This window comes from Aspergillus ibericus, assembly GCF_003184845.1.
Source record: "Aspergillus ibericus CBS 121593 unplaced genomic scaffold BO80scaffold_11, whole genome shotgun sequence".
Classification (NCBI taxonomy): Eukaryota; Fungi; Ascomycota; class Eurotiomycetes; order Eurotiales; family Aspergillaceae; genus Aspergillus; species Aspergillus ibericus.
Window position 1 is genome coordinate 84642 of NW_020292109.1, and position 26093 is coordinate 110734.

General features: G+C 52.6%; 11 protein-coding genes across 11 annotated transcripts; 3 read left to right on the forward strand and 8 right to left on the reverse strand.

The window, feature by feature from the left end:
* Positions 1 to 29: 29 nt before the first annotated feature.
* On the reverse strand, positions 30 to 4229 carry BO80DRAFT_492094 (uncharacterized protein; the record flags this gene model as incomplete). The annotated part of the gene is made up of 4 exons (XM_025723748.1): positions 3891 to 4229; positions 3667 to 3730; positions 261 to 2067; positions 30 to 84 (listed from the first exon to the last, which is right to left on the reverse strand). Exons 1-4 carry the CDS (start codon positions 3927 to 3929, stop codon positions 30 to 32), a joined length of 1965 nt encoding a protein of 654 aa, XP_025577163.1. The 5' UTR covers positions 3930 to 4229.
* On the forward strand, positions 3700 to 6018 carry BO80DRAFT_18948 (putative G-patch domain protein). The gene is made up of 4 exons (XM_025714100.1): positions 3700 to 4401; positions 4456 to 4516; positions 4560 to 4903; positions 4947 to 6018. Exons 1-4 carry the CDS (start codon positions 3961 to 3963, stop codon positions 5976 to 5978), a joined length of 1878 nt encoding a protein of 625 aa, XP_025577164.1. The 5' UTR covers positions 3700 to 3960; the 3' UTR covers positions 5979 to 6018.
* Positions 6019 to 6057: 39 nt separating this feature from the next.
* BO80DRAFT_463086 (uncharacterized protein) lies at positions 6058 to 6888 on the reverse strand (the record flags this gene model as incomplete). The annotated part of the gene is made up of 1 exon (XM_025722566.1): positions 6058 to 6888. The coding sequence occupies exon 1, from the start codon at positions 6724 to 6726 to the stop codon at positions 6058 to 6060; it is 669 nt and encodes a 222-aa protein (XP_025577165.1). The 5' UTR covers positions 6727 to 6888.
* A 164-nt stretch (positions 6889 to 7052) lies between these two features.
* On the reverse strand, positions 7053 to 8763 carry BO80DRAFT_351359 (C6 zinc finger domain protein; the record flags this gene model as incomplete). The annotated part of the gene is made up of 4 exons (XM_025715580.1): positions 7053 to 7829; positions 7876 to 8016; positions 8062 to 8658; positions 8704 to 8763. 4 exons carry the CDS (start codon positions 8761 to 8763, stop codon positions 7053 to 7055), a joined length of 1575 nt encoding a protein of 524 aa, XP_025577166.1.
* Positions 8764 to 9364: 601 nt separating this feature from the next.
* Positions 9365 to 11944, reverse strand: BO80DRAFT_350820 (DUF3433 domain-containing protein; the record flags this gene model as incomplete). The annotated part of the gene is made up of 2 exons (XM_025715556.1): positions 9365 to 11805; positions 11899 to 11944. 2 exons carry the CDS (start codon positions 11942 to 11944, stop codon positions 9365 to 9367), a joined length of 2487 nt encoding a protein of 828 aa, XP_025577167.1.
* A 799-nt stretch (positions 11945 to 12743) lies between these two features.
* BO80DRAFT_453576 (glycoside hydrolase family 55 protein) lies at positions 12744 to 15270 on the reverse strand (the record flags this gene model as incomplete). Its single annotated transcript, XM_025722023.1, has 5 exons — positions 12744 to 13499; positions 13552 to 14025; positions 14080 to 14445; positions 14496 to 14917; positions 14973 to 15270. 5 exons carry the CDS (start codon positions 15268 to 15270, stop codon positions 12744 to 12746), a joined length of 2316 nt encoding a protein of 771 aa, XP_025577168.1.
* Positions 15271 to 16871: 1601 nt separating this feature from the next.
* Positions 16872 to 17512, reverse strand: BO80DRAFT_500646 (arsenate reductase ArsC; the record flags this gene model as incomplete). Its single annotated transcript, XM_025724247.1, has 2 exons — positions 17085 to 17512; positions 16872 to 16898 (listed from the first exon to the last, which is right to left on the reverse strand). Exons 1-2 carry the CDS (start codon positions 17424 to 17426, stop codon positions 16872 to 16874), a joined length of 369 nt encoding a protein of 122 aa, XP_025577169.1. The 5' UTR covers positions 17427 to 17512.
* Positions 17513 to 17902: 390 nt separating this feature from the next.
* On the reverse strand, positions 17903 to 18998 carry BO80DRAFT_377500 (putative arsenic resistance protein ArsH). Its single transcript, XM_025716702.1, has 2 exons — positions 18421 to 18998; positions 17903 to 18354 (listed from the first exon to the last, which is right to left on the reverse strand). Exons 1-2 carry the CDS (start codon positions 18883 to 18885, stop codon positions 17980 to 17982), a joined length of 840 nt encoding a protein of 279 aa, XP_025577170.1. The 5' UTR covers positions 18886 to 18998; the 3' UTR covers positions 17903 to 17979.
* A 1257-nt stretch (positions 18999 to 20255) lies between these two features.
* Positions 20256 to 20870, forward strand: BO80DRAFT_443096 (bZIP transcription factor; the record flags this gene model as incomplete). The annotated part of the gene is made up of 4 exons (XM_025721320.1): positions 20256 to 20282; positions 20344 to 20595; positions 20639 to 20783; positions 20845 to 20870. The coding sequence occupies 4 exons, from the start codon at positions 20256 to 20258 to the stop codon at positions 20868 to 20870; spliced, it is 450 nt and encodes a 149-aa protein (XP_025577171.1).
* Positions 20871 to 21189: 319 nt separating this feature from the next.
* cyt19 (putative arsenic methyltransferase Cyt19) lies at positions 21190 to 22263 on the reverse strand (the record flags this gene model as incomplete). The annotated part of the gene is made up of 5 exons (XM_025722567.1): positions 21190 to 21221; positions 21270 to 21434; positions 21480 to 21822; positions 21899 to 22003; positions 22063 to 22263. 5 exons carry the CDS (start codon positions 22261 to 22263, stop codon positions 21190 to 21192), a joined length of 846 nt encoding a protein of 281 aa, XP_025577172.1.
* A 519-nt stretch (positions 22264 to 22782) lies between these two features.
* Positions 22783 to 24816, forward strand: BO80DRAFT_377504 (ferric reductase family protein). The gene is made up of 2 exons (XM_025716703.1): positions 22783 to 23022; positions 23079 to 24816. The coding sequence occupies exons 1-2, from the start codon at positions 22793 to 22795 to the stop codon at positions 24742 to 24744; spliced, it is 1896 nt and encodes a 631-aa protein (XP_025577173.1). The 5' UTR covers positions 22783 to 22792; the 3' UTR covers positions 24745 to 24816.
* The last annotated feature ends 1277 nt before the right edge of the window (positions 24817 to 26093 follow it).

A 26093-nucleotide genomic window follows, 5' to 3' on the forward strand; every position in this document is an offset into this window, starting at 1 on the left:
GTGAACTTAATTTTCTTGCGGGGTTTGTTTCAAGTACGTATGTAGGGTCGTTCTTGGTCGGATGTGCTGGGATTGGTCCAGGTTCTGGCAAGTTAGTAATATTTCGAGGATAGAGTAGGACTCTACTAGTGGTTGTAATCATCACTATCGTGATCTATCTCCAGAAGGCATGCATATCTCATGTACTAAGAAGACACCCAAACATAATCTAACCAAACCAAATCCCCAACACAGCGAATGGCACCAAAAGCGACACCAACCCCGGCGCGGCGCTCTTCATCCCCGCGCTCTTCGCACTCGCCAGCAGAATCGACGGCTCATACGCCGCCGGCGTCGTACTATTCCGCGTCCCATCCCAACAATACTTCTCAAAGCACCGCGAACAAACATCCGGGACCGGGGTATTCGTACGATCGAACGAGCGACTGAGAATCGCGCAGCCCGCGCAAGTGGGCCAATCGGAGTAAGTATCTCTAGTGGCGTTAGCCATAGTGACGACGTTATAGCCGTTCGTGATCATGTCGTCGCGCTCGGAGATGTCGTAGGTGAGTTGGAAGGTGGATTTATTGGAGTACGTGGTGTAGGGGTAATTAGGGAGGTAGACGACGAGGGGGGCATGGCCGGTGATGTTGGAGCTGTTGCAGCCGAAGAAGGTGGGGTGGGTGTTAAGGCCGAGGTTGATGAAGGTGTTTTTATCGGGGATGCTGGGGAAGGCGGTGCCGTTGGCGATGCCGGAGGTGTTGAGGCTGCGTTCGTAGGTGGCGACGAGGGGACTGCCGTTGGGCCAGTTGTTGGGAGTGCTAGCGGAGGAGTCGACGGCGAAGATGACGTCCAGGTTGCGGGTGGGTTGGATGAGGGGGTGGAGGGGGAGGTTTTGTTTGTCTTCGCCGCCGTCGACGACGTTGAGGTCGGGGGTTTTTTCGTAGTCGATGGTGGCGTTGCGGTAGTTGTAGAAGGGGTTGGGGGAGTAGATGGCGATGTCGTCGTTGCGGTCGCCGAGTTCGGCGAGGATGCTGGCGAGGACTTTTTTGAGGGTGGAGGGGATGTCGGTGGTGTTGAGTTTCAGGATGAATTGGTTGAAGAGACTGGATGAGGTGCCCATGATGAATCCGGCGTTGTCGAAGCCCCGGACGCAGGGCTTGCTGGAGGGGATTGCGCCGTTGTCGAAGTGGGATCCGAGGTATTCGAGGGGAGCGAATCCGTAGATGGAGGGATCGAAACTGCCAAATTCCCAGGGGTTGAACTCGTAGACGGTTGAGTTGCTGCCGATGAGGGTCTCGCCTGGGTTGCGGCCATCGGCAACCAGGAGGGGCATGGGCATTTTTCCATCCTTGAAGTCTTGGGTCAAGGCGATTGAGGACCACGTGTAGCTTGGGCCGCCGTCGGTCGCGTTGATGAGTTGGTATGAGAGTGCGCGACCCCAGTAGTCGGTGAAGGAGGTGTTGAAGCCAGCATCTTTCTTCCCGGCAACGACCTTTGCCAGGTCATAGTAGTACTCGGCTGTATCCCAGGCTTGCAGCCCATTCGTCTTTGGTCCTTTGGTGATGGAATTCTGGAATTGCCAGACTTCGCCTGCTTTGTAGGTTTGGAGGTTCGAGATGGTGGTGAAGTTGTTAATGTAGATTGATCCTAGAAGCCAGCCACCTCCAGAAAGACCGGACAGGTATGTGGCTGACTGCAGAAGACCACCCAGGTGTCCGGTCTCGGTCGAGTGCTCCGTTCGACTGTCGAATGCTTTGATTGCACCGGCGCCATTAGTTAAAGCTCTGTAGCCACCACCCGACACGGCGATGCCAATGTTCGGGATGTTGGTGATGTTGGAGGCGTGGTTGTTAATGTACGAGACAGCATCAAAGGAGCTCATGTTGATATGTCCGAAAAAGTCTTTCATTGCGGAAACGGTCTGCTGACGCCGTACATCGAGCCATGCTGTCTCGTTCGCTGACAGGGTTGAAGCGCTCCGAATGGTCGGTCGATTAGCCGGACAGGAGACATTAGCGGGCGTATAGCCATCGGGTGCATTGGAAAGTGCTCGTGGTGAGATTCCCGTAGAAGTGAGGTCGAGTGCTGTGGGAATGGCGACACCTCCTATGATAGATGACAGTATCAGTACTGCCGTTGAGCATTGTTGGGGCCGGAATACCTGAGATGCACCCGAGGGTGACTAGAGCGGTAGAAACGCTCGTTAGCTTCATGGCTGTTAGTTCCACAAATGACACGTCAACGATCGCACAGTGCCAAAGACATGAAGGGATCCCCAGGTCACTTTATAGTCAAGTTCATGGATGGGTCACACTCGGAGCACCGGCAATTTCTTTTGCATGTAATGCCCGAATTCAATTTAGAGCAATTTATTGTGAGGTGGCAGAGCCACTCCAGGCAAGGCGCAGCAAATGCCCATCGTGGAATTTCATTTATGCTGCCTAACATAATCTCGGATTTCCGGCAGGGTGACATCGTTCGACCGAACTAGTGAGCACAAACCCATTCAGGGTCCACCAATGCAAGTGGTGATTGGATGCCAGCGCCAGGCAGCAGGAATCAGGGACTGGAGGAAGCGAGAAAGATCCCAAGTTCCAACAACGACGCTCAGCCCTACGGGGCGGTCCGATGCCCATTGGCTGGGAACCGGAGTCGGACCCTGGGCATCTCGAGGTTCCGTCCTCATTCCCTTACCTATCTCCTACGCCTGCAGATCTGCTACTACTGTGAACAGACTGAGAATATGCCACCTTGCAATGATTATCAGACAGCCTTTGAAGCACTCGAGCATTTTCATGAAACACGGATGAATACAAACATGGCAACCCGCCAAGACTGGGCATAAGGCTGAGTGGGACTCCATCAGGCAACATCGATACTCTTACGCTTCTAATCTCGAATTTGAGTCTACAGCGGACGTGACCCCAGTTAGTTTAGCCACGATACCTGTTAAACCACATGATCAAGCCTTGGAGGTAAGAAGCCGAACAGCACGGGCGCTTGGCACCAGGATTCCTTCATAAGACAGCCACGGTGTCGGATGCCAAGCAGCATTTGTCATGACCATGCAGGGTGCCATTCAAGCCGAAGTTGATGGGATACGAAATGGTCTGGAGTAAGAGATGACATCAACTCCTGTCCACCGATAGTTAGTCCGATGTGAGAATATGTATCCCTGCCGAGGAAATGCAACAATCTTTCGTGCCTTGGTAGACGGACTGGTGCATCAACCAACCAGTGATCATAAAGTAACACCAATTATGGAGACAACACTCAGACTCGATTTCTGGTATGTCTGTGTAATGACTTGCCAACGCATTCCTATACTGTGTAGTGAATCGAGACGGTCCAACCATTGAATACGGCAAGGCGGTAGGTTTCTGCCAATCGGCGCTTTCTCGCCGCGAAGTCCACTCCTCTCCTCCACCCCCATATCGATACCTTCAATCTTACCATCGCCTTCATGTCGCATATTCATCCCGAGGAATCCAGGTATCTGCCTGGCCCCTCCTACCGACCTATGCCCCGCCGTGACGACCGGGACGGCCGCATGTACGACGATCGTTCGCCCTCCCGATCGCGCTCGCCTGGCGGTATACGCTCTCCCCCCGCAACAGTAGCACAGAGCGAATGCTTTCCTTGGACAGCCGTCCATCTCTTCACATCTAGCTGTTACTGACTCACTGCCCTGAGAAGATCTCCCGCGCTCGCCTCCCCGAGGGCCAGCCGCGGACAGAAGACCCGAATTCTCCAGAGACCGAGTCGACTCTCGTTACCGCAGTCGGGACCGCGATGACTACCGACGGCACTCGCGCTCGCCCCCGCCCCGGCGAGGCCGACCAGCCTACAAGGATCGCGACCGCGAGGGATATCGCTCCCCGGGATACCGCAGCCGGAGCAGAAGTTACAGCAGTCGCAGCCGCAGTCCTCGCCGCCGACAGCCGCATTTTGGACACGAGAGCAGGGAGGTGATGATGGATGGTCTACCGGTGGATATGGTGGAAGAAGACGTTCGACAGCTCCTTCCCTGGGAGTCTGCTCCCACTTTTGATGGCAAAGGCTGAGAATATGTCGCCGGGTTCCGGCCGACGTGGTTACAGATTACGAATGAACTTAAAGATTATTATCATATCGAAGGCCTGGATGACGTCCGGGTCATTCGGGACCGGCAGACGAGTGGGTGCATACATTCTCTGTGTTGCGTTGCTAATGAGTGCAGAGCTTTCCCGACAACTGGGTTTCTTGCGATTCAGAAGTCTCAATTTCTCCCGCGCTTTTCTCGAGCGCAACTTTCCTACGATCTACCTGCATGGCCCTAGCGCACAGAACGACCGCGGTACGAAAGTCCGCATTGCATACAGCCGTGAAAGGGAAGACCGCGCTCGTGCCCGCGCGGAGGCGGATTGGAACTGCGTGATGGTAAGTTGCAGACAGGAGATTGAGCATGGTAGTGTGCGTGGCTAACATTTGCAGTGTGGTATTGTCAATTACTCTACTCGTCAGAAATGCTTTCGGTGTCAAGGGCCACGACCTGGTATGTTCTTGTGTCCTAGTTTGAACTCTACTGACAAAAGTAGATGCTGGACCGGCAGGCCCCCCTGGATTGCCCGCACCCAAGGTGGAGAACCATGGCGACAACGATGCGGCGCCAGAGAATCAAGCCTCTCAGTTCCTTCTTTTCCGCGGATTGGAGCCTTCTGTGACAGAAGAGTTGCTGGCCAAGGGAGTTGCCAAGCTGTACCGTCCTACGTCTAGTGCTGATGCCCCGGGGACTGGGAAAAAAGGAGCCAAGGTGGCTTCTACGACAGGCGATTCGAACCTGGGTGCTCGGGATGGCTCTATCCGCCGTGTTCTGCTGGTGAGAGACCGCCGGACCAACGACAGTTGGCGCTACGGATTTGCCGAATTTGCGACTATCCAGGTATGTTCATCACTTTTGATCCTGACACTGCTAATCCGTGTAGGATGCCCAAGCTGCCGTAACCCGGCTGAACTCGTTCGAAAAGTTCACCATTTCATCTCGGCCAGTTCTCGTCAGCTACATCCATGCGGGTGTATTTGTTCCGGTCCTCAATCCCACTGCCAGCACCGAGCGATTTACCTTCAGCCCCCTGAGCAGCCCGGCCTTGAAACTCATGTACTGGGATGAAGAAGCCTATGTGACCGAACTTACCGTGTCGACGGCAGATCTGGACAATCCCAAGGATAAACCCGCTCAGCCCGAGAGCAAGTCCAAGGAGGCAGAAAAAGCCAAGAAGCGCAAGGCGGAGGCTGCATCCGCGGCTGGCGCCAAGAAGATGGCCGTCCCGTCGCATCTGCAGTTCTGGAGCAACCGCCATGCCGAGTTGCACGGGATTCAGAAGAAAGACGCGGATGACAAGAGCACGGAGCATGGCTCGGACCGCGGAGCGTCTCCGTCGGATGCGGCGCCGCCCACCCAGTCCTACGCCGATCCCAACCGCAACTGCTGCTACCTGTGCATGCGCCAGTTCAAGTCATCGGCGGAGGTCAACCGCCACGAACGTCTCAGTCAACTGCATCGTGGCAATCTGCAAAACGAGGAACTCACTGCCAAGGCGATGGGAAAGCTGATCAAGCACGGCATTATCGCCGCACCCACGGAGTACCGTGACCGGGCGCGAGAGCGCCGCAAGGCATTTGGCAGCTCCAAGCCGGCGGCCAAGCCGGCAGCCAAGAACCGGCCGGCCCCAGCCTCGGCTCCCCAGGAAGAAGAACCCGTGCAAACCACCTCCAAGGGGGCATCTCTCCTCAGCAAGATGGGATGGACGGGCGCTGGTCTGGGTGCGCAAGGCACGGGCATGACGGCGCCGATAGCCACCGAAGTATATGCACAGGGCGTGGGCCTTGGGGCGCAGGGGGGAAAGTTAGGCGATGCGACGGAGGAGGCCGGACGGAATACCCGCAACCGGTACGAGGAATTCCTGGCAAAGACGAAGCAACAGGCGCGGGAACGATACGAGCAGATGGACCGATAGTGATGCAGTGTATGCATATGCTTATACAAATCGAGTGGAGAGAAGAATCATACATAGACCACCGTATACATCCAAACCTTTACTCCTTCTTCCCTTCCCCCTCCGCCTCTAACAAACTCCTCTCCTTCTCCCTCTGCAACTCCCTCCCAAACTTCTCCCCCAGCACCTTAGCAACCCACCCCTCCACCTCCCTTTCCAACTCCCCATCCACCCCCCTCAACCCCCCATCCCCCACCACTTCCCCCCTCCTCACAAACCTCCTCATATCCTCCACCCCATTAACATCCAACCCATACAACACCCCCCCCGTCACCATCATCCCAAAACTCAACACATTCATCGTCGCCAAATGCAACGCCTCGAAGGCTTCCGCGCCCCCACTGACCTTCGGTTTATGGTATATGCTGCTGGTGTAGAAGGGTGGGATGCAGGCGAGATGTTTTCGGATGGTGGCGCGACGTGTACTCCAGATGCTGAATGTGAAGAAGGCGAGGCCGGAGAGGAGGAGTTTTAGGTTTGTGCGCGGGGTCCAGATTTTGGGGAGGGGGGGGTCGATTTCATCGGTGGGAGAGCGGGTATATTGGTTTTGTGGAGGGGGGGTGGTAGTGGGGGGTTGTTGTTGTTGTTGTTGTTGTTGTTGTTGTTGTTGTTGTTGTTGTTGTTGTTGTTGTTGTTGTTGTTGTTGTGGTTCGGTGGTTGGTTGGGGGGTCGAGGTGGTGGAGGATGAGGAGAAGAGTGAGAAGAGCATTGTGATGTTGGTGAGGTGGTGAGGAGGTGGTTGGTGGTTGATTCGGAGGTGAGATTGGTAGTAGTGGTGGTGGTGGTGGTGGTTCGGTTGTTCCAGGAGGTGAAAACGTATGGATAGTGTAGAAGTGTGATTGGAACAGGTATTAGCTCTACCTAGAGTACTGGTAGGAGAGGAGAGCAATGGAGAGTGACTGACGCAGAGTATTCTGCGGAGATGATGACCAATCGGGAAAGTCAGGTCATGTGATGATACCATGTTCCATCGAATACTATACACATCTATTACATTAATGATATGTATGCACCTCTGCAGCTGCACACGCTGCACTATGAAGCTGCACTAGCTGCACTAGCTGCACTATGAAGGTTCCCTCCAAACGTATATATCCGCAACACGCGCTCCTTCTGCACCCCCGCCCACGCATTCAACTCCGCATCCCGACAAAACAGCTGCAAATTCGACAAGTGACACGAGACCACCCACCCCCCGATCAACGCGGCCGTCTGATGATGCGCCGCCGTCACCCGTCGTCCATCAGCCTCAGGATACTCGATCTTCTCCTGCCCCACATGCACCGACATCGTCTGGCTGCCTAGAATATACGGCACTGTGCCGCACATATCTAGCGACAATCTGTAGATCATCTCCACCGACGCCTGGATCTGTTCGGACGTACTACCCGGCAGCAGCTCTAAACAACAGCGGATGATATTCTGTACGACGATGCGGGAATCCCGGTAGAAGTTCCACGTTCCGGCGACCCACATGTCGGTGTAGCAGTCGCAGCGGTTCTTGTACATGCCGGCCTGTCGGACGGAGGGGGGAATGGAGGTCGCCGGGACGGGTTTCCAGTGTGTTGGGAGTGCGTAGGTCCAGGCTTCGAGTTGGGCGTCGAGACGGATAGCTCGTGCGAGGAGCTCCTCGACTTCTTTGATGTGGTAGGCGTTTGCATAGTTGAATTGGTCCCATGCTTGGCGGAGACTGGCGAGCTCGGAGGTGGCCATCCAGAGCTGTGTGGTTGCGGTCTGGGGCGCGGCTGGGGCTGTGCGCCATACGGTTGGAGTGGCCATGGTGGGATAGGGAAGGCCTTTGGATGATTTGACCTGGCAAGTCAGTTTACTGCATTCAATTGAGGACTGACTAACGTACTAGCTGAACTTGCACGGCAGTCTCTAAAGTCAAAGACAAAATGGATGACCGCTGAGCCGGACTCTTGCTGTTAACCAGGGCAACAGCACCCCGCAGATGCGTTCTCGTTGGATATCTGCCCTCTTTCATGGCACAAAACTCCTACTGCTGGTCAGCACCCATCTGTCTGTACGTAGAGTGACATACCTCATAAGTCGACAGCAAAAGAATCGCCATCAAGATATCATCCACATTCCGACTAATATCGCCCTGCAACGCCTTCCTCGTCTTAGCCAACGCCTTGACAAACAACTGCTCCGCCGACTGAAGAAACGCCCGATTCCCCGTCCAAGCCGATACCGAAAAGAATGACACCGCCAGGGTGCTGACATGCAACGGAGACCCCGGCTGCGCATAGATAAAAACATCCGGAAGGATATCCATGAATCCCTGCAGGATCAGCGGATCTCTCGGCGAGTAGATGAACGAGTTGAAGAACATCGAGGTCACGGTATCCTCGATGGATAGGAATAGGGCCCTGGGGACTGACTGCGCGGGCAGTAGTGGGCCAGATGGCGAACTGGCATTGGAGCTGCTGTTGGACAACGCATCGTTTGATGCTACCACGGCGGGTGATGATTGGTTTGACACCGCTCCCGGAGTTGAGACCGCACTAGACGTATCGCGCTTTTTGCGACGGAATGCGACCTGGTCCCTCAGCACGACATCAAGGGGATGGGGATACCCCGGACAGGACCGGCCCGTCCGAACACATGCTTTGCAATGCGGGCGTGTTTCATCACACTACCTCGTCAGCGGGAAACAATCGACATGTGGAGCTGCACCTACTTTGATGCGACGTTTCCGGCAATTCTGACACCCCGTGCTCGGCTTCCCGCCGTATACCATGGTGTAGCTCTAGGCGGCTAATCGTTGATGTACGCAGCTTGGGTTGGACGGTCATTCCACGCAAGCACAGTTCTCGGAACGGATCCTACTGGGCCCATAATTCAGATCGCTGCACCAGATGGCTGTCGCTTATTATTTCCCCGACGCATCCCGTGGTGCGGATCAAGACCGTTGGATCCGGCCTGTCAAGTGCACGGCTGCCTGGCTGATCGCTCACGTGGCATGAGTCAGCATCTTATCAGGCTTGATAAGATTCATAAGATACATAAGTGGTGTACATAACTGGCAGAGTTCTGTCTAAATCAACATTGCAGTGGAAATATGTCAAATGCAAGCCAATCGTCATCAATGCATTCAGGATATCAAACAAACATCACCAATAAGTAGTGTATAAGGATAAGCAGACCGAAACAACATCATCACTCATAAGTACATCGCTATCACATTATCATTAAAATCCGGGCAAAATCAAGGGTATGCAACTGTCGTGAATCTCATCGCTCATCATAACACATAGAATCATAGCAAGATAATCATCGTGAGATGGCCGCACATGCATCGCAAAGCAATAACCCTCCCAATCATCGTACAAACCATACTTTTAGTGTCTCCGCATACATCCAGTGGTGATCAACATATCCGCCCGTCCAGGACGGTCGAAGCGATCGATCCCCAGATGTTCCTTTCCATCCCGGCCCACATAAATGCCAAAGCCGTACATGGAATGTTCCCGATCCCCGGGCGGTGCCACGACCAAGCGGGTGACCAGATCTGCCTTGCTCCTCGGCTCCCGCAGTATCTTATCCGCGAGCAACGGACTCTGGTATAGGAAGCTCATCTGATCGGCCAGGGTGCTAACCTCATGTGGCAAACGGCGACAGCGACGAGGCCAGATGCACAGGAACGATATCATGTAGAGTGCGCAGAAAGCCACCAGGGCGTAGAAAGCCGGCATGAGTGCCGAGATCCGAATCGCGTCTTCCGACGGGTGGTACAGAGCGATAAACACCCCTCCTGCGAGGAGAGGAATCGCAGCCGACACCGTACTCATAAACGAGATCCAGGCCACTTTGAAGTGCCTGTTGAGGATTGCCAGAGCGGTCACCTGCAAAGGGTAGCAGGACGGATAAGACAGTAGCAGGCTCTGCTCTGCTCGAGCACCATTCGGAGAAGACAGAGCCGCGAATGGCTGCAGCGCACGGAAATAGACATCGATGGGCTGCCACGCAAGGAAGAACACATTCCCAATCAGAGCCGGGACGAAGCTATAGCAAAAGTTGGATGAGGAAAAGGCGCCCGTCGATGGTAGTGTTGGCAATCGCGGAGGAAACCCGCCCTTGATGGCATCGTGAATGAAGCTGACCAGCACAAACGCAATAAACAGAGCACCAACGATTACCGTCCACAGAATCACGAACCTGTCGCGGAGGAACCACGGAACCCAGCGGTAGCGGATGGCTGGCGAGTACAGATGTTGATAGTACTCCTCCTTCTCCGCGAGATCATGCTGCTCAAGGTCGAATGACACCCGTGACAGGCCATGCGATTGCATCTGGAGGTTCTTTTCTTTGCGATGTAAAGACGGCGTCCGGACTGGTGCATCCACCTCGCCGATACCGTAGAACGTCTCCGCTCGATTCGATAGTTTCCAGTATCCCAATCGGAGAAATCGAGGGTCAAGCGATTCGCCCACATCCGGCAACGTCTCGGATTGTTCAAAATCATGCAAGATGTTCGATCGCTGGATAATCGAAATTAAATCGGCCAGACTCACTGGGTCCCACATCAGCCCTGACCAGGTACGCACAAACCGAAACATCAGCAGAATAAATCCAATGGTCAGCAGCGCATAAATAGCTACAAGGGTCCAGCCGACGGCCACAACTGAAGCCCACCGCCAGGTCCCCTCGCCATCGATCAAGTACCACTTGGCTTGAAAGAGGCAGCTCAGCAACGGCAGCGTGCTCAGGTTTGAAAGCCACATGGTAAACAGCGAGAACCCAACGATCGGCTCTCCATGTCGGAAATGAGAAAAGTCCGGCTTCAGGAAATTCCGCGACAAGATTGGCAGATTCTGCAAAACATAACCTAAAGGCCGCTCTGATGCCATAATAGCAAACGGCATGATTCGATACAGGGCTGCTTGGATCACAAACGTCCAAATCGTGATGATCATCCCCAATATTTGGGGCAAAAATTGCATCACAAAATAGTGTGAACCGCCGAGTCCCGTATAATCCCAGAGCCCCGGATGCCGTCTAGACCATACATTGCAGAAAGATATCCCCGCAATCATTAGCAGGCAGCATAGGGTGATCGCCACCAGGGCCCATGTCCGTAAAACAAGAGGAACAAAGTCCAACGGCGGATACAGCAGACTGTCTTCCGGGGGCTCCACCGCCACAAATGACTCTGGGTCGACCGAGCTCTGAGGGGCCCTCCCTATGGAATCCGAGGACTGCTGCGGTGGCCGTACCGGGGGTGTTGCCGGCGGTCCCGGCGAGCGAATAAAGCAGCCCAGGCCTTCGTCCCAAAGCAGTGGCTCCAGCGGATTGTCATTACTCGTGACTGAGCTTCGCCGCCTGGGCCCCGCTACCTCCTCATCACGCGTTAGCTGACTGATGGCGAAATGAATGTATGGTGAATCATCCACCCCCGGCGTAGGTGGCCGTCCCGCATAGCTATCACTGGGTTCCCGTCGAGAAGTGGTGTCCGACATGGGGCTCGGTTGATTGTCTCGCTCGTCAACTGTACGTATTGTCCTCGATGCAGGTGTGGCGAAATTTCTGTTCTCACTCGGAACGCTCAAGGAATGCTCCGATCGTGCACCAGCCGCCAGCGGGGCCAGATGCGTTCGCGAGACGCTAGGAGATGGAGTTCGGGTCGGAGGATGAGAGTTTGGTGTCGCATACCGCGCCACGGTGAGTCGACTACCACTGGCTCGCGATCTTGCACTGGAGGAAGGACTGGAGAAGGAGTAGTAGTCGTCCGAAGCGGCGATGGACTGCTGAGATTCAGATTGCATCAGTTGTGGCCGACTTGCTGTGAGGGGCCCGCCATCAGTCAGTCTGATTTCAAAGACACATCATATGTGCTTGGCTGGCTGCCAAGGTTATGCAAAGTTAGATTACTTACAACTGACAGTCCTCAGACTCACATTCCCAGAACCCGCCGCGAGCATGGCGCCGAAAATCAACCGAGGAATGTATGCGGTGCGCGGCTCACTTGCAGTGGAACTGGAAGTATCCGATGGACATTCCCCAGGTGCGGACCCTCAACGTGCCCACGAGGTAATAAGAGGCAATTGCAGCAGGTAGAAAAGCAAGGGCGGATGCTGGATTGGGCCGGCATCACGGCTGGGGGGGTTGGTTATCCGGCCATGTCTTTCTCCCAGCCTCCCGGCCCAGCCACCGCGGGCCCGACGAGGAAAGGGCCGATCGAGCAGCACTAGACATTGGTGCCTACCTAACAGCTAGTGATCGTCAACATGGTCGCTCGCAATTGGAGGATGGTTGAAACGAGGCATGATGGTGAAGCTGCCAGAGAGCTAAAAGTGTGACTGGTGTTGTGGCCGTCGATGAGTCGATGGAAGCGATGGACCGAGCACCGCCCGATGGCGATCCAACCGACGGATAGCTTGCGGCCCGATCCACTCTGACCCTCGGTTCATCGCACGGAGAGCTCGATATTGTCTTAAACAGTGTTTATTTCAGTGTTTGATTAGACGGGCATCGGCAGTAGATGGTTGCTCTATTATGAAATGGCTGGACCCTGATTCTGATAATACGAGTACAGAGTAGTGGCTTATGTCTAAGATATTACTCCGGACTCCGTACCTTGCCGAGTTCACTGTCCCTTGCCAGCTATTATCGGAGACAGACGCATCCCTTGCGTATTATTATTTATGCCAGTCAGTAAAATTAAGATAATATTGATTAGACTATCGATAGGAACAGGACTCATATGTACTCCTCGACCCGCTATGCATCATACAGATACCCGGCAATTACTCCTCCCCACCCGCCGGCATTGTCGCTCTCCAGTGCAATCGGCTTGTTTCCTTCCAGCACCATGTTGGTCGTGCTCTTTGTGTTAGTGCCATACAAATATATGGCAGTAGAATTGGCGATCTCAATCGCATTCGTCTGACAGTCACCACTGCAATCGCCATTGTCGTTGAAAAAGACCCAGTTGCAGCCCCCATAGAGGAACAGATCCGAGGAGCCATAGATCCGCTCGAACAGTGCCATACGGCATTTGCTATCATCCTCAGCGCAGTTGCTATAGGTTGGGTCACTACTTCCCAGATACTCATCCCACGGGGCTGGGTTAAGCGCGCTACTTCCCGGCCCTTGCCAGTATGGCGATTCGCTTTGCTGCATTGCGGTGAAAACATTGCGTGCGTACTGAAAGTTGTACTGGTACAAGGTGTTGTGTTCGAATCCGGTGCCAATGAGCCAGGTCGCCGCTGTACCTTCAACCAGGATGCCACGACCGGTGGAGATAGTCTGTGGGTTGTCTCCATCAAGATCATGATCGGCTGTCCATCCCCACATGTTTTCAATGTAGGCGGACGACGTAGTAGAGAGGTGCAAAAGACCCCAGGCTGCCTTGCAGTCTTCGGGGCTGTCGGTGCACTTGCTCTCGACTTGGCTGCCCACCGCGCCACCGATACGGAAATGAGTGTTCCAGAAACCAACATCACCGGGTGATCGGGCGGCAATGTTGATCTCAACCTACACCATCTCATCAGAAGCCATCCAAAATATCAGAGATTGAAGTACTTACCAATTGGCAACCTGGCAGAACGTCTGCAACAGTAAACACCATATCGCTAACTTGTGCGACGCCGACATCGCCCGGGTATCCGACTCGGAACATGGAGCGGACAGCGGACTCATCCTCAAAGTTGCTTCCTACAGCACTGATTGTCGATGCAAAGGCATCTCCAATGATGCGTGTGCCAGCAGGCACGAAAATAGTATCTGTCACAAGATATGTGCCCGCCGGAAAGTAGATGAGAGAGCATGTCTTGTAGCGAGACAAGATATCGTTGATGTTTCGAGTGTCATCGGTTTCGCCGTCGCCATAAACCGGAAGTCCAGGAACATTCTTAATGTTGAGAACCTGCCCGACATCGTAGTCTTGATACGTTGGCGGGGCCATGGTAAAGTAGTTTTTGCCTGAGAGTAGTGATGAGGACCGGGAAGTGCTGACTATCTTCCCTTGTGATAACTCGTATTGGGCGTTTTTGGACGAATACTAGCGGTTCGTTCAGATCAGCTGTGCCGCTGATGTAGTATGGATTCAACTTACCACATTTCCGTGGACCCAGGTGTCGGGGACATTTCCACTCCACACGGTCCTTCCCCCGAGTTTCACGGTGGGTCCGGAATTTTGCACGTTGTCAAGGACAATTGAATTGCCTGCAGTGCCTGAACTATACGACGAGACGAGGGTACCCATGCTGACACCAGTTGAGTCAACTACCGTCAGTGATCCAGACGTACCCTGGGCGTCGATTCCCACATCACCTGACTCAAAGTGGCACCCCAAGAAAACAATATCAGTCCCGCCTGCTTGTACGCCGGTAGTTGTGCCAGTGAATGATATGTTCTTGAACACCCACTGCTGGCCACTCAACTTCATCCCGATCGCGCCACCTTTGAACCAGAGGTCATTCTGCGATAGTCAGTCTATGATCCTGCGGATGGACTGCAAGTCATAATTACCAGGATCAAGTTACTATTGTAGTCGTACTGTGTGGTCAAGCCGACATGCGCGCTGCTATAGTTGGGCATGTTGAATCCGACATTCGTAAGCTGAGTCGCCTGGCTAACCGTCCAGTCAAGGAGAGTGATGGCTTTATCCGCATCGATATCAGTCGAATCGAGTATAACATTCTTGATCCCGATGTAAAAGTTGATCGTGCCTCCAAAATTGGGGTCCTTTCCGTATATGATATGATCGTCCGCAAAGTCAGAGGATGCCTTCAGCACTGGAGGGTCAGTGGGATCGCCAATGATGACAGTTCCCACATATAGCTGTAGGGATGATTTCATGAGGTAGGTTCCAGATGGTAGGTAGACGATAGCCGGTTGTCCAGTAGTTCCCATGGAATGAGAGCCCCGGTCGGGTCCGTTTGATGGTCCGGCTGTATGCGAAGACAAATATTAGAAGATGTTGGTAAGAGTGCTCATTGGTTGTACCTTGGATTGCCGCTTGAATAGCGGCGGCGGCGTCCTCGTCGCCAGTATTGTCGGCACCGAAGTCATCCACGACATTCCGAAAGACATCGTAATTGTCTTTGTATTTCGAGTCCATGAAAGACGACTCTCCATCGTGATCAATTTGTTCATACCAGTAGCCGGATGTGCTATTCGATGACACGCAAATGGCATCTTGCGAAAGTGTCGGATGAGTGATGGGTGCTTCGCTTCGATACAGCCAGGGTTGGGCAGATTCGTTTTTGATTAGAAAAGGAATTCCCCTGTCTCGGTCAGCCATGTCGGACAGCAAAGTGGAAACGTGAACTCACGAGGGGCTCGGGGCATAGGTCACTGGCGGAAAGTATAGGACTCGCTCAGTTGAACTTGAACTTGGGCTTGAACTTGGGCCCGGGCTTGCGCTTGGGCTGGGGGTCAAGGTTGAGTTATTCTTCCCTCCCCCGTGGGGAACAGCCCATGTTTGAAGGGGAAGGCTGCATAATATCGATACAAGAAGAGAAGACGTAACGCGTCCCATATTATCAGCACTTATCAGCTGCGGTTAAAGGTTCACACAGTAAAACAAACAGCGTCGAAAAAAAACTGCATCCATCCAAACCAAACTGAACAGGCCGTATACTGTCTTGGTATGAGGCAGACTCGGATAGGGCCTGAGCGAATGGAAGGATTGACGGCCCAGGTCGGTACACCGGTTCGTATCATCGAGAAGAGGGGATGGCTGGACTTAAATTGATGGTTGCTAGCGTATGCGTGTGCTCGAACGCCATCCCGGAGTGGGCCTGCATACCTCGACTTGGGCCAGGCATGACTGCATACCTGGGCATTCGGGCGGATTCTAGGTATTTGACCGAGGTACTCCGTCTTGCAGAAGACCAGATCCGATGTCTATGTTTGCTTTTTGCCCCCTATGTATCTTAAACTTTCCGCCTTCTCCGTTAGACGCTACTCATGAAGCATCACATCGGTGCCCCTTTCTGGGCGAGGAAAGTTTGCCCGCTTTACGGGAATGAGATCTGCAAGGTAAGCGGCCGGACGGTCAGTAGGTATTAATCAAGCCGAACAGGAAAGTTGCCCACTGTATGGTGTACAGCATGCAGGAATGAAAGCTGCGGTGCCAAGTAGCTAAAGGATTTACCAAGGACAGCCAAGCTGGTGGAAGGCGGACAAAGTGCCTGACGAATGGCTGCATACCTCAAGGCGCATGCCGACCCGCAACCCAGGAGGGAAACATGTAAACACGCCGCCCAGGAACCAGGGGCCGCGTTCTTTCGGCGCGGATCCCGGCACGTGCTGGCCGCCGCTGTCGTATATTTCCATTTCGTTTCCTTGGCCTTGAGTCTTCTGACTTTTTCAGGTGTCGCGCTAATCTCGCTACCGTCAAGATCCCCGCAACGCCTTACCAAGATGGCCCACTAAAGCAACGCTCCCATTCTAATGTCCATGTTCAACTAAGAACAATGGCTTCTTACATATTTCTCTTCGCCTCTTGGCCACCGCTGCGTTCCGATTTCCAGGCGGCACATTCAATGGCTCTTTCGCATGCTGTTCAATGGCAGCGGAGAAAGAATCCGAATACGAGCAGAGAATGACCGTCGCATCTGAATAGTCTGCAAGGGATACTTGGATATAATCTTGCTAGCTAGCAGGCCAGCCTTCCGGTACGGGACTCGGTTCAAACTCAACTGTAACTTTAATCAGCTGGTTGGTATCCCTTTCGTGGACTGTCATTCGTCTCAATACACTTCTACCATCATTCGCGGATGTTGGTGAGCGTGACAGAAGAGAATCTCACTACTGTGTCGGATCTTGCCTTGCAATCAGGAGCCAATCAAGTTTGATAATATATATCCTCGACCACTTTCATCATGCAGTAATTATCTACTACCATAGTCCCCTCTTCGCAAATATCTATAACAATTCAGTCAACAATCATTACCCTCTAATCTCCATCATCCACCCCTTTAAACCAACCTCGAACCCTACAACCCATCAACCTCCCATCCCAACCAACCCTCAAACAATAGTCCCATCCCTCCGTAACTCCCCAACCAACCCCTCCACCCTCCCCCGAATCTCATCCCTTATCACCCTCACATCCTCCATCCCCACCCCCCTCCCCGCCGGATCCCGCACCTTCCAATCCAAATACCTCGTCCCCGGAAAAAACGGACACGCATCTCCACAACCCATGGTGATAACCACATCGCTGTTCTGCACCGCATCCTCGGTGAGAATCTTCGGTCTTTGATCCGACAAATCGATGCCTTCTTCCAACATTGCTGCATAGACCATGGGGTTGATGGACTCGGCGGGCGCGGACCCGGCAGATCGCACTTCGATGGCGGGGCCGGCGAGACGCGTGAGGTAGGCTGCTGCTATTTGGGAGCGACCGGCGTTGTGGATGCAGAGGAAGAGGATGCGGGGTTTGGGGGGCATCTTAGCTTGTCTGGAGAAGGTTCTGGGTGGAAGTGGGTTTGAGGGAATTGCAGTTGAGAAAGTGTAGTGATTAGATGTTGTTGCTGCTGTGATGTTGATGGGGGGTTTTATATTGGTTGACATGGGCCAGGCACCGCTTTGAGGGTAGCTAGGGCTGGTGGAAGTGATGGGACCTGAAGGACATAGGAAATAGCCAATCATGTTTAGGGAGTGACATTCTCTACCCGTCGGCAGTAACTAAATCTAGATGGCGTGAATCAGTGGTTCAGTACCCATAGAGCATTACAGCCCGCAATATGATCTAGTAGAACAAGGGCAGGTTTTGTATTTTTTGTCGGCTCAGACTTCAGAATGTCTTATGATGTCCTTACGGCATCACGGAATTTTAATTAAAGCAGTAGCAAGACATTGATTTCTCAAGGACTGCGATTAGGATAGTAGGTTCTCAGCGACGATAGTTTCTTCCCATATGTTCAAATCTATATATGTACTACGATTTCCTTCCACTGTCAAACATATATACATGCACTCACAGAAACTCCATGCTCTATTATCAGTCTCTGCGTCTCTTCTCTTCCCGCTCACTGAACCGATCCCCGAAAAGCCCCATATGCGGCCGCATGAGAATAGTGTATTTGACAAACTCCTCCATACAGTCCACTAAGCGATCCCGGTTCCCACTCGGGAGGAGGTGTTGATTTCCGGGATGGCCTTCATCAGGAAACTGCGTATAGGCCTTTGGAATCGAGGACTGGTTCGGAATCGTAAACATGCGCATCCAGCGCCCCAGGATACGCAGCGAGTTGACGGCATTGAAGGACTGCGATCCGCCACATACCTGCGCGATGGCAAGCGTGCGACCCTGAGTCGGACGTATGCTACCCGTGCTTAACGGGATCCAGTCGATTTGATTCTTGAAAACGGCCGTCTAATGGAGGGAATGGAAGGTCAACCTTCATGACCTCACGGTGAATCAATAGGGGGAGATACTGACCAGATTGCCGTGCTGCTCCGGTGAGACCCAGACATGCCCATCACTCCACGCACTCAGCTCCCGGAGCTCTTGGACCTTGGGATGGTTATGGTCATGGTCGTTTTTCACGGGAAGACCGTCCGGATCGAAGATGCGGACATCACAGCCCAGCCGGAACAGGATGCGAGATGCTTCGTAAGCCACTAAGCGAGAATATGACCGCCGTCGGAGGCTGCCGTAAAGGACTAGGACTCGAAGCCTCTCATTGGTATCTTGAAGGTTCTTCGCCGCCATGTCCAGAGCCGTGGTCAGCTCGAGGTTATCGATCCAGGTGCCAGTGGTATCGCTTAGGATAAATGGGCGGTATCTTTGCCGGATGATCGGGTCATCTTCGCTAGATGGCAGAGCTAGCGTTTGATGGTTAGGAACTGGCTGAGAATTATGATTGTCATTGGATTGGGTGACTTTTGCTGCCTCTTGCGGCATGGCTGAGAGAAATCTGGTCGAGTGCTTTGGATACGACAGGAGTGGTTGTAACCGGAGAGATGACGCCAGAAGTCTGGTATAGTAATTCCCCCTTGAAGTGGCAGCAAACGACATGGCGATGTAGAGAAGCAACGGGCGGATGTGAAATCATGGGAATTCAGCAGTAGATGGACATGCTTGGGGTATGTCACTGCTACATTCTGATTGGTTCAATGACCTGACACGCTAAAAAGCTAACCTTCTTAGGCATAGATCGAGTGGCCCGTTCGATTGAATCAACAGAGTGCCAACCGACTCTCTCAGAACCGAGAGCCCGTTAGAACAGAACGGAACATGAAGGAGAGTAGCGCGGCCAAATTAATCCAAAGTCAAGAGAACCAGCGGCGCTCATGTGCCCGGTGCAAGGAGTACACCCAAGACCTCGAGGAACGGCTCCGGTCATTCGAAAAGCTCGGAGTGGCCGCTTCGCAGGTGCAAGAAGCATGCAGAAATGTTGCCAAAGAAAATGCTTCAGACACTTCTAACACGTTGCACTGCCACCGAAGACGTAATCGAAGTTTGTCTGAAAATGCAATGTTACAACGCCCCAACTAAAGTCCCGCGGACAAACTCACAGGATACTGTTGCCCCGCCAGTTGTCGGTGAGCCGGAAGACCCCGCTAGATTAGCCAGAACAGGATACACGGGTCCTGAAAGCCACAGCTTGCACTTTGATCTTGTCTAAACGGTGTCTCAAGTGTTGGAGTACGGTGAAGAACCCGATCCTGGTCAATTCACATCCTGTGAAAATGCAGCCTGTATCATCGCAGGCCTCCGAAACTACACAAGGGTCGATGAGTTGCGCTCCGAACTCAGCTGTGAAACGAGAAACAATTGCATGGTTCGAAATATGGCTTTTGAGGCTCTCGACAGATAGAAGGTAGAGAAATTGGTAACTGGCAGGCCCAGGAATTTGGATACATGTAACCCAGACAGTTTGTTGACCGCGCCTGCGCAAAGTCAATATTATTTATCGACCAACCAGCACTCATCAGTGACATGCAGTGCATAGTTTCTGGGCATGGGGTTACCATGGTTTACCCCAAGCATTCAGAAGAGTTGACAAGCAGCCATCCAGCCAATCCTCTGCGTTTGCCACGAACCGAGCAGTGACATACCGCCAGTCTATCATTGGCCCGCTACCCCTTTTCCCAATATGTTGGCATAATAGTACTTGGTAGTATCTACGAGTGGTCACCCTCGATAAGATCTTATGAGGTTTGTTATATTCTTGTTCTCACATCATAAACCTGCTCATTGAACAAATACTCCAGGAAAGTGAATTCCGGTTCTAGACATCTCGCCTGTGCTCATCCAGGTACCTCAACACCATGCCACGACCAAAATCAAAGACTAAGGTTTGTATTGCGCCAAATGCTGTTTCAACTACTCCATCTACCTGTACGGTAATATTTTCAGAGCGAGGATCTTGCGCGAATTCGCCAAAATCAACGTCGCTCACGGGCACGTCGACAAGAGTACATCCGGAGCCTGGAAACACTGGTGAAGGAATACGAGAGTACGCGCACTACGGAGAATCTGCTTCACCTATCTATATTGCGGAACCTACAATTTGAGAATGATTTGCTCAAGCTACGGCTTGTGGCCTTGGGTGGTGCCTCCGACTTTGCGATGCCGGGTCTCGAATTTCCGTCTACGGTTCCACAAGAGGTGCGGATTGCCAGCGTCTTCGTATCAAATACTGACCTTGAAGGTCACGAAGGTCTTTTCGAGCGAACTGTCCGTACCGCAGCCCTTGATGTCGCCCAACTTATCCCCTGGGGAGGTGACACAGGTTGGTCAAGACTCGAGTATGCTGGAGGATATTGTGACCTTGGGAACCGATCCTCAACCAGAACGTATCGAATGGAACAATATAAATGCCCTGCAAGCAGAATACATACACGGTAACCCTGGCAGGACAGATCTGCTCACACGAGCTTTGACGGGTGACAATGCGAGCACAACCCCGTGCACACTTGCGTATCATTTGATTGCCCAATGTAATCGAAGAGAAGTGGATTTGCAAGTCATACGTATTTCAATGCAGCACGGCTTTCATGAAAGTACCACGCCAGGTGAGGGGTGCAGGGTTGATGACAAGGTACTTCTGGCTACATTGAAAGTTATATCGTGATTTCTCCTACTACCAGCGTTCTGCGCGAGGGTGTATAACAAGGAGAAATAGTGAGCGTATTGACATTCTGCAGTACATGATCAGCCGAGTGAACGAAAATACACAGCTCGTCATAACCTTTCATTCAGCTATGACTTGAGGGCATAGATCTCAAACGAGCCTTCTGGTGTCAGTAGATTTCAACCAGCTAGGGATATGCAAGACTGACCAGCCCATTCATTCAGATTAACTTCCGCTCTCTCTGCAATCGACTGACCTGACTTCAATGAGCCCCCAGCCCCAGATTGACAACACCCGCAGCTAGCCTCATCCTGATCAACAAATACCTCCTTGTAGATATTAAGGTCCTTCTGGCAATCGACAATCATAACCTCTAGAAAAATCAGCATTGTCTAACCAACACCAAGAAGATCCATACGCTCAAAACCCGCATTCCGCAAATACTCCTCATACTCCTGCACGCGACTCGCTCCCGCAATACAACCAACATACAAGGATAAATCCATCGCCATCCCGTCCGGGAGCGGCTTCCAAACGAGAATATCCGTCATGGCGAGACGACCCCCAGGCTTCAACAGACGAAACATCTCCCTGAACGCCCGCGGTTTCTCCGCCGTCGGCACCAGGTTCACCACGCAGTTACTGATCACGCAGTCTGCCGTGGCATCCGGCAGTGGAATCGACGTGATGGCGCTCTCGAGGAAGACTGCATTGTATGCGTTGGCTTTCTTGGCGTTCTCGCGCGCCAGCTCGATCATGTTCTGACAATATAAGTACGGTTGGGAAAATGAAGCTGGATCCAAATCCAAGGCTGTCGCTGGGATGGTTCGTTCTTACGCGCGTCATATCCACCCCGATTGCTTTCCCCGTGGGCCCGACTTTCTGTGCCGCGAGCAAAACGTCCATGCCTCCACCGCTGCCCAGGTCGATCACGACTTCGCCCTGACCAGGAGTCAGATCTAGATATCTATTGCGTACGTTTCGGGGGCTTAGAAACTCACTGCTTGCAGATTGGCTACTGCAACGGGGTTCCCGCAACTCAGGCCCATATTCGCGTTTGGGGGGATGGAGCGTAACTCCGATGGGCGGTACCCGAAGGCTTTGGCCACGTTTTCAGCGACCGCTGTGTGCTCGGTGAAGGATCGGGAGGCTAGTTCGCTATAGCGAGATTGGACTAGATTGTACATTTTGCTTGGCTCCATGCTGATTGCTATTCAAATGATAACTTGTTGTTTTGGTAGTAAAGTAGATGCAGTCGAGCAGTGCGCTGTTGGGCGGGGCATGAGGATTGAAATATCTATCATCTGATCACAGGTAAGAGTATCTGGCATGTCACCAGAAATGACTACGCGGAGTCAGGAGTTTCCATTTGTCTTGACATTTCTGGTATGTCACCGCCAAGTCAGCCTTGTTGTAATGGAGTGCATGGTGCCGGTATCAAGCGTCAGGCTAAGCCGACAGTCCCGGTCACGGTGCGGGGACTCAACATGAACAAGCAATAGTACTACACCCTCGGCAGTTGCTGCTCCTGCCAGCCGTCTAATAGGATGGAATCGATTGAAAATGTGCTCTGCTGTGAGCAGATTATTACGAGATCAAGGCGACGTAGCCGGCGCTAGAGAGGCTAAGCTCAAGGTGGGTGGGGCCCATCCAAACTATAAGACCTTCACTTCAGCCTGGAGACTTCACACAGTCCTGATTTATCCCCGCCGTGGTGAGTCGTCAGTCAATATGCAGATGGAGGGCATGGTCGGGGGGACGTATTACGGCGTCCTCCGTGCATCTGATTTCGACTTTTCCAATATCACTCAGGTCGAGACTTTTCTGCATGACCTTAAGCATCTGGAATATCTGCCGATCTTGGGGGCCCGCTATGCAGAGTATTTCTGGTATGGGGTTATTGTTGTTGTGGCCGTGGTGGCTATTATCAACCGGATGTCGCCGGTGGTTCGAAGGCTGAGGTGAGTCAACTAATTTGTTTTCAGATTACGGCCTGGGGCTAACAAGTTGCTTTTAGGTTTCAACCAAGTATAACCAAGAACCCATACCTCGCCAACCTCTATTCATACTTAAGCACATTCCTCGCCACCACTACAGCGTTGGCTCGAGAGCCATCGTATCTCCAATGGACTCCACGCGTGCTGTCCCCTTGGGTGAAAATCCCACCCCTTGGACCCATATACATCATCCTCGCCTATTTTGCATTCATCATCGCGCTGGAGTTCATCAACAACGACATGCCAGGCGCGGGCCATTGGCAGTTCCTCGGCGCTCGTGCCGGATGGCTTGCCGCTGCTCAGATTCCCCTACTGGTGGCTCTCGCAGGCAAACGAAACCTGATTGGCATGCTCTGTGGGATTCCATATGTCCGATTGAACGTCTACCATCGCTGGGTATCCCGCGGTCTCTTACTCCTCTCAACCTTTCATTTCGCCTTCCAAAACCACGGATGGGACCTCTACAATATAAGCAAACTTGAGTGGGACACAGATGACTGTCCCACCAAGGGCATCGCCGCCTACGCCTTCATCCTGTGGATGAATCTCACCACCCTCGCCCCCTTCCGACACATGAGCTACGAATTCTTCGTCGTACAACATATAATCACCTTTTTCGGTTTCATCATCGCACTGTCCTACCACCTGGACACCGGCACGGCCCCCACCTCCCAGCGATACATCTACGCTACCGCGGGCATCTACCTCGCAGCCCTACTCCTGCGTTTCATCTTCTACACCTATGCCAACTCCCGTCCTCCCCACGCCACCCTCGAGGCCTTGGACGGCAACGCGACCAAAATCCGAATCACATCTCGCCAGATCCAAAACTGGCAGCCAGGCTCACACATCCTTCTATCCCTTCCACGCCTAGGCCTCCAACTCTCCCACCCAGCCACCATCCTCTCCATCCCCTCCTCCCACAACAACGAACTAATCCTACTCCTCAAAGCCCACAAAGGCTTCACCAAAAAGCTTATCACCACCGCCAAACCCCTCGACCCCGAATCCGCAGCAACCCAACGCTCCTACCTCGCCCTAATCGACGGCCCCTACCACAGCTCCGCCCCCGACTTCACCACTTTCGACTCCCTGTTACTCATCGCCGGTGGAACAGGTGTGACCTTCACGCTCGCCCACCTCCTCCACGTCGCACATAGTGCCACAACCGGCCCTTTACCTCTCCGCCAAGTCCTCTTCCTCTGGGTAATCAAGGAAAAGCGCCAAGCAGCCTGGGTGCTCCCCGAGCTGCAAGCCGCACTACACAAGCTCCAGGATACCAGTATCCGAATCCGGATTAAGATTTTCATTACGCAGGACCCAGACTGGCTCGACAGTACTGACGAGAAAGCCTCCCCTGTGCCCAGCCTATCCAATACCAACAACCAAGCCGAAAATGACGACGACGACGAAATCAAAGAACTCCCCCCTCCCTCCCCAGACCACCAACAACCCCCAGACCTCTCCCCCGCCCACATATCCTACCACTCAGGCCGCCCCTCCCTCGACGGTCCCATCGAAGACGCCGTCCTACAAGCCGGGGGCGAAATCGCAGTTGGCGCTTGTGGCCCCATCGGACTAACCGTTTCTGTACGACAGGCGGTGGTCCGCGTGTCGGATGGATTGGGCGTGTGTAAAGGGTCTGGCTTGCCGGGGGTGTTTTTGCATGTGGAGAATGCGTGTTAATTATATACCTCTGTATTGTTTTTGAGTGGGTGTTTATATATTTATCTATAGGGTATGGAGTATGGAGTATGGTGTGTATATGAGAGTGTTATTTAGGGGTTTGTGACCTTAGGTAGATCAAGTAAATTGGTGCGTAGGGTCCGGTCCCTAAGATAAGTACTATCTACATAGTAGGTATAGGTACAGGTGAATGTAGGATCCCGCGCGAATTAAGTCATCCTACAAGGATCAGTGATCCTTTCACGGTCGGAAATTTACCTCATTTCAGTAGTTGTTGGTTGGTTGGTTGATTTGGCATTGTTGAGTCCCAACTGAATTGACAGAAAAAGAAAAGGGAAGGGAAAGGGGTAATTTTAGATTTAACTAGGCTAAGTAGGTTTGCTGCAATGTTCCGGGTATTGGGATGTATCTATCCATCTCTAGGTAACTAGTAGGTATCTAGATGAGAGCGCTTATCTGGTATTTGGTTGTTATCTGTCAAGTGACCTGTGCATTAACTATCTAATTCTAGATTGATATTTGGATACTACTCCGTACTGACTTTGATGATTGTGCCATTTTGTCTCTTATTAGAGAGTTTTTGACAATCCACTCTTCTGTCACAGGCCAATGGGGTGGAGTGGGAAATCTCCACTTTGCGTTTCATTGCTCCGATGGGGGATGGTACTATGTTTAGAGTGGTTTAGTTGATATTCCGTGTGTGAGTCGTAAAGGGTTGTATTTGTTGGTGGCTTATGGCTTATCTGGTGAAGGAAAATTAAGGCGCTATTTCAAAATCGAGTCAAGTGTAGTGACACTATTGCATGGTGCAGAGTGGTGGTTCATGCACAAGATTAGGAGCCTAGCAGAAGCAAGACAGATCAGCAGAATAGTATATTCAGGAAAGTGCAGATTTTGCACCTGTTATCCTATTCTAGTCACGGTCTGTTGATTGTTAGTAAATCTCCTGAAAGTACTCCGTATCGAGACACCCTTCGGCAGATCGCAGCTGCGTCCGTCTGTAATTTGTTTGGGTATGATCCGTGTTTCTCCCCGCATTGGTCGATTCTAAACTCCAACCGGCCCTTGGCTAAAACATTTCTGCGGCACAACTGACTAGATAGGTTTAGGAGGAGACGAAACCAAGATTGTACCTGACCGACGGCAGGATGGGGCAGCCGAAGTTCCACCCGTCCTTGGAACTTGAAAGTGTGGGATTGAAGCCTGAACAGTGGTATGCTCGTGACACATGTTCTTACGTATATTGGTGAAAGGTCTAAAATTAGCAGCGTAGACCCCAGTACTCCGTACATTCCCGTGTACGGAATATGGAGCATGCAATTCTGCGGCCAGAGGTTCGTCCGAGCTTG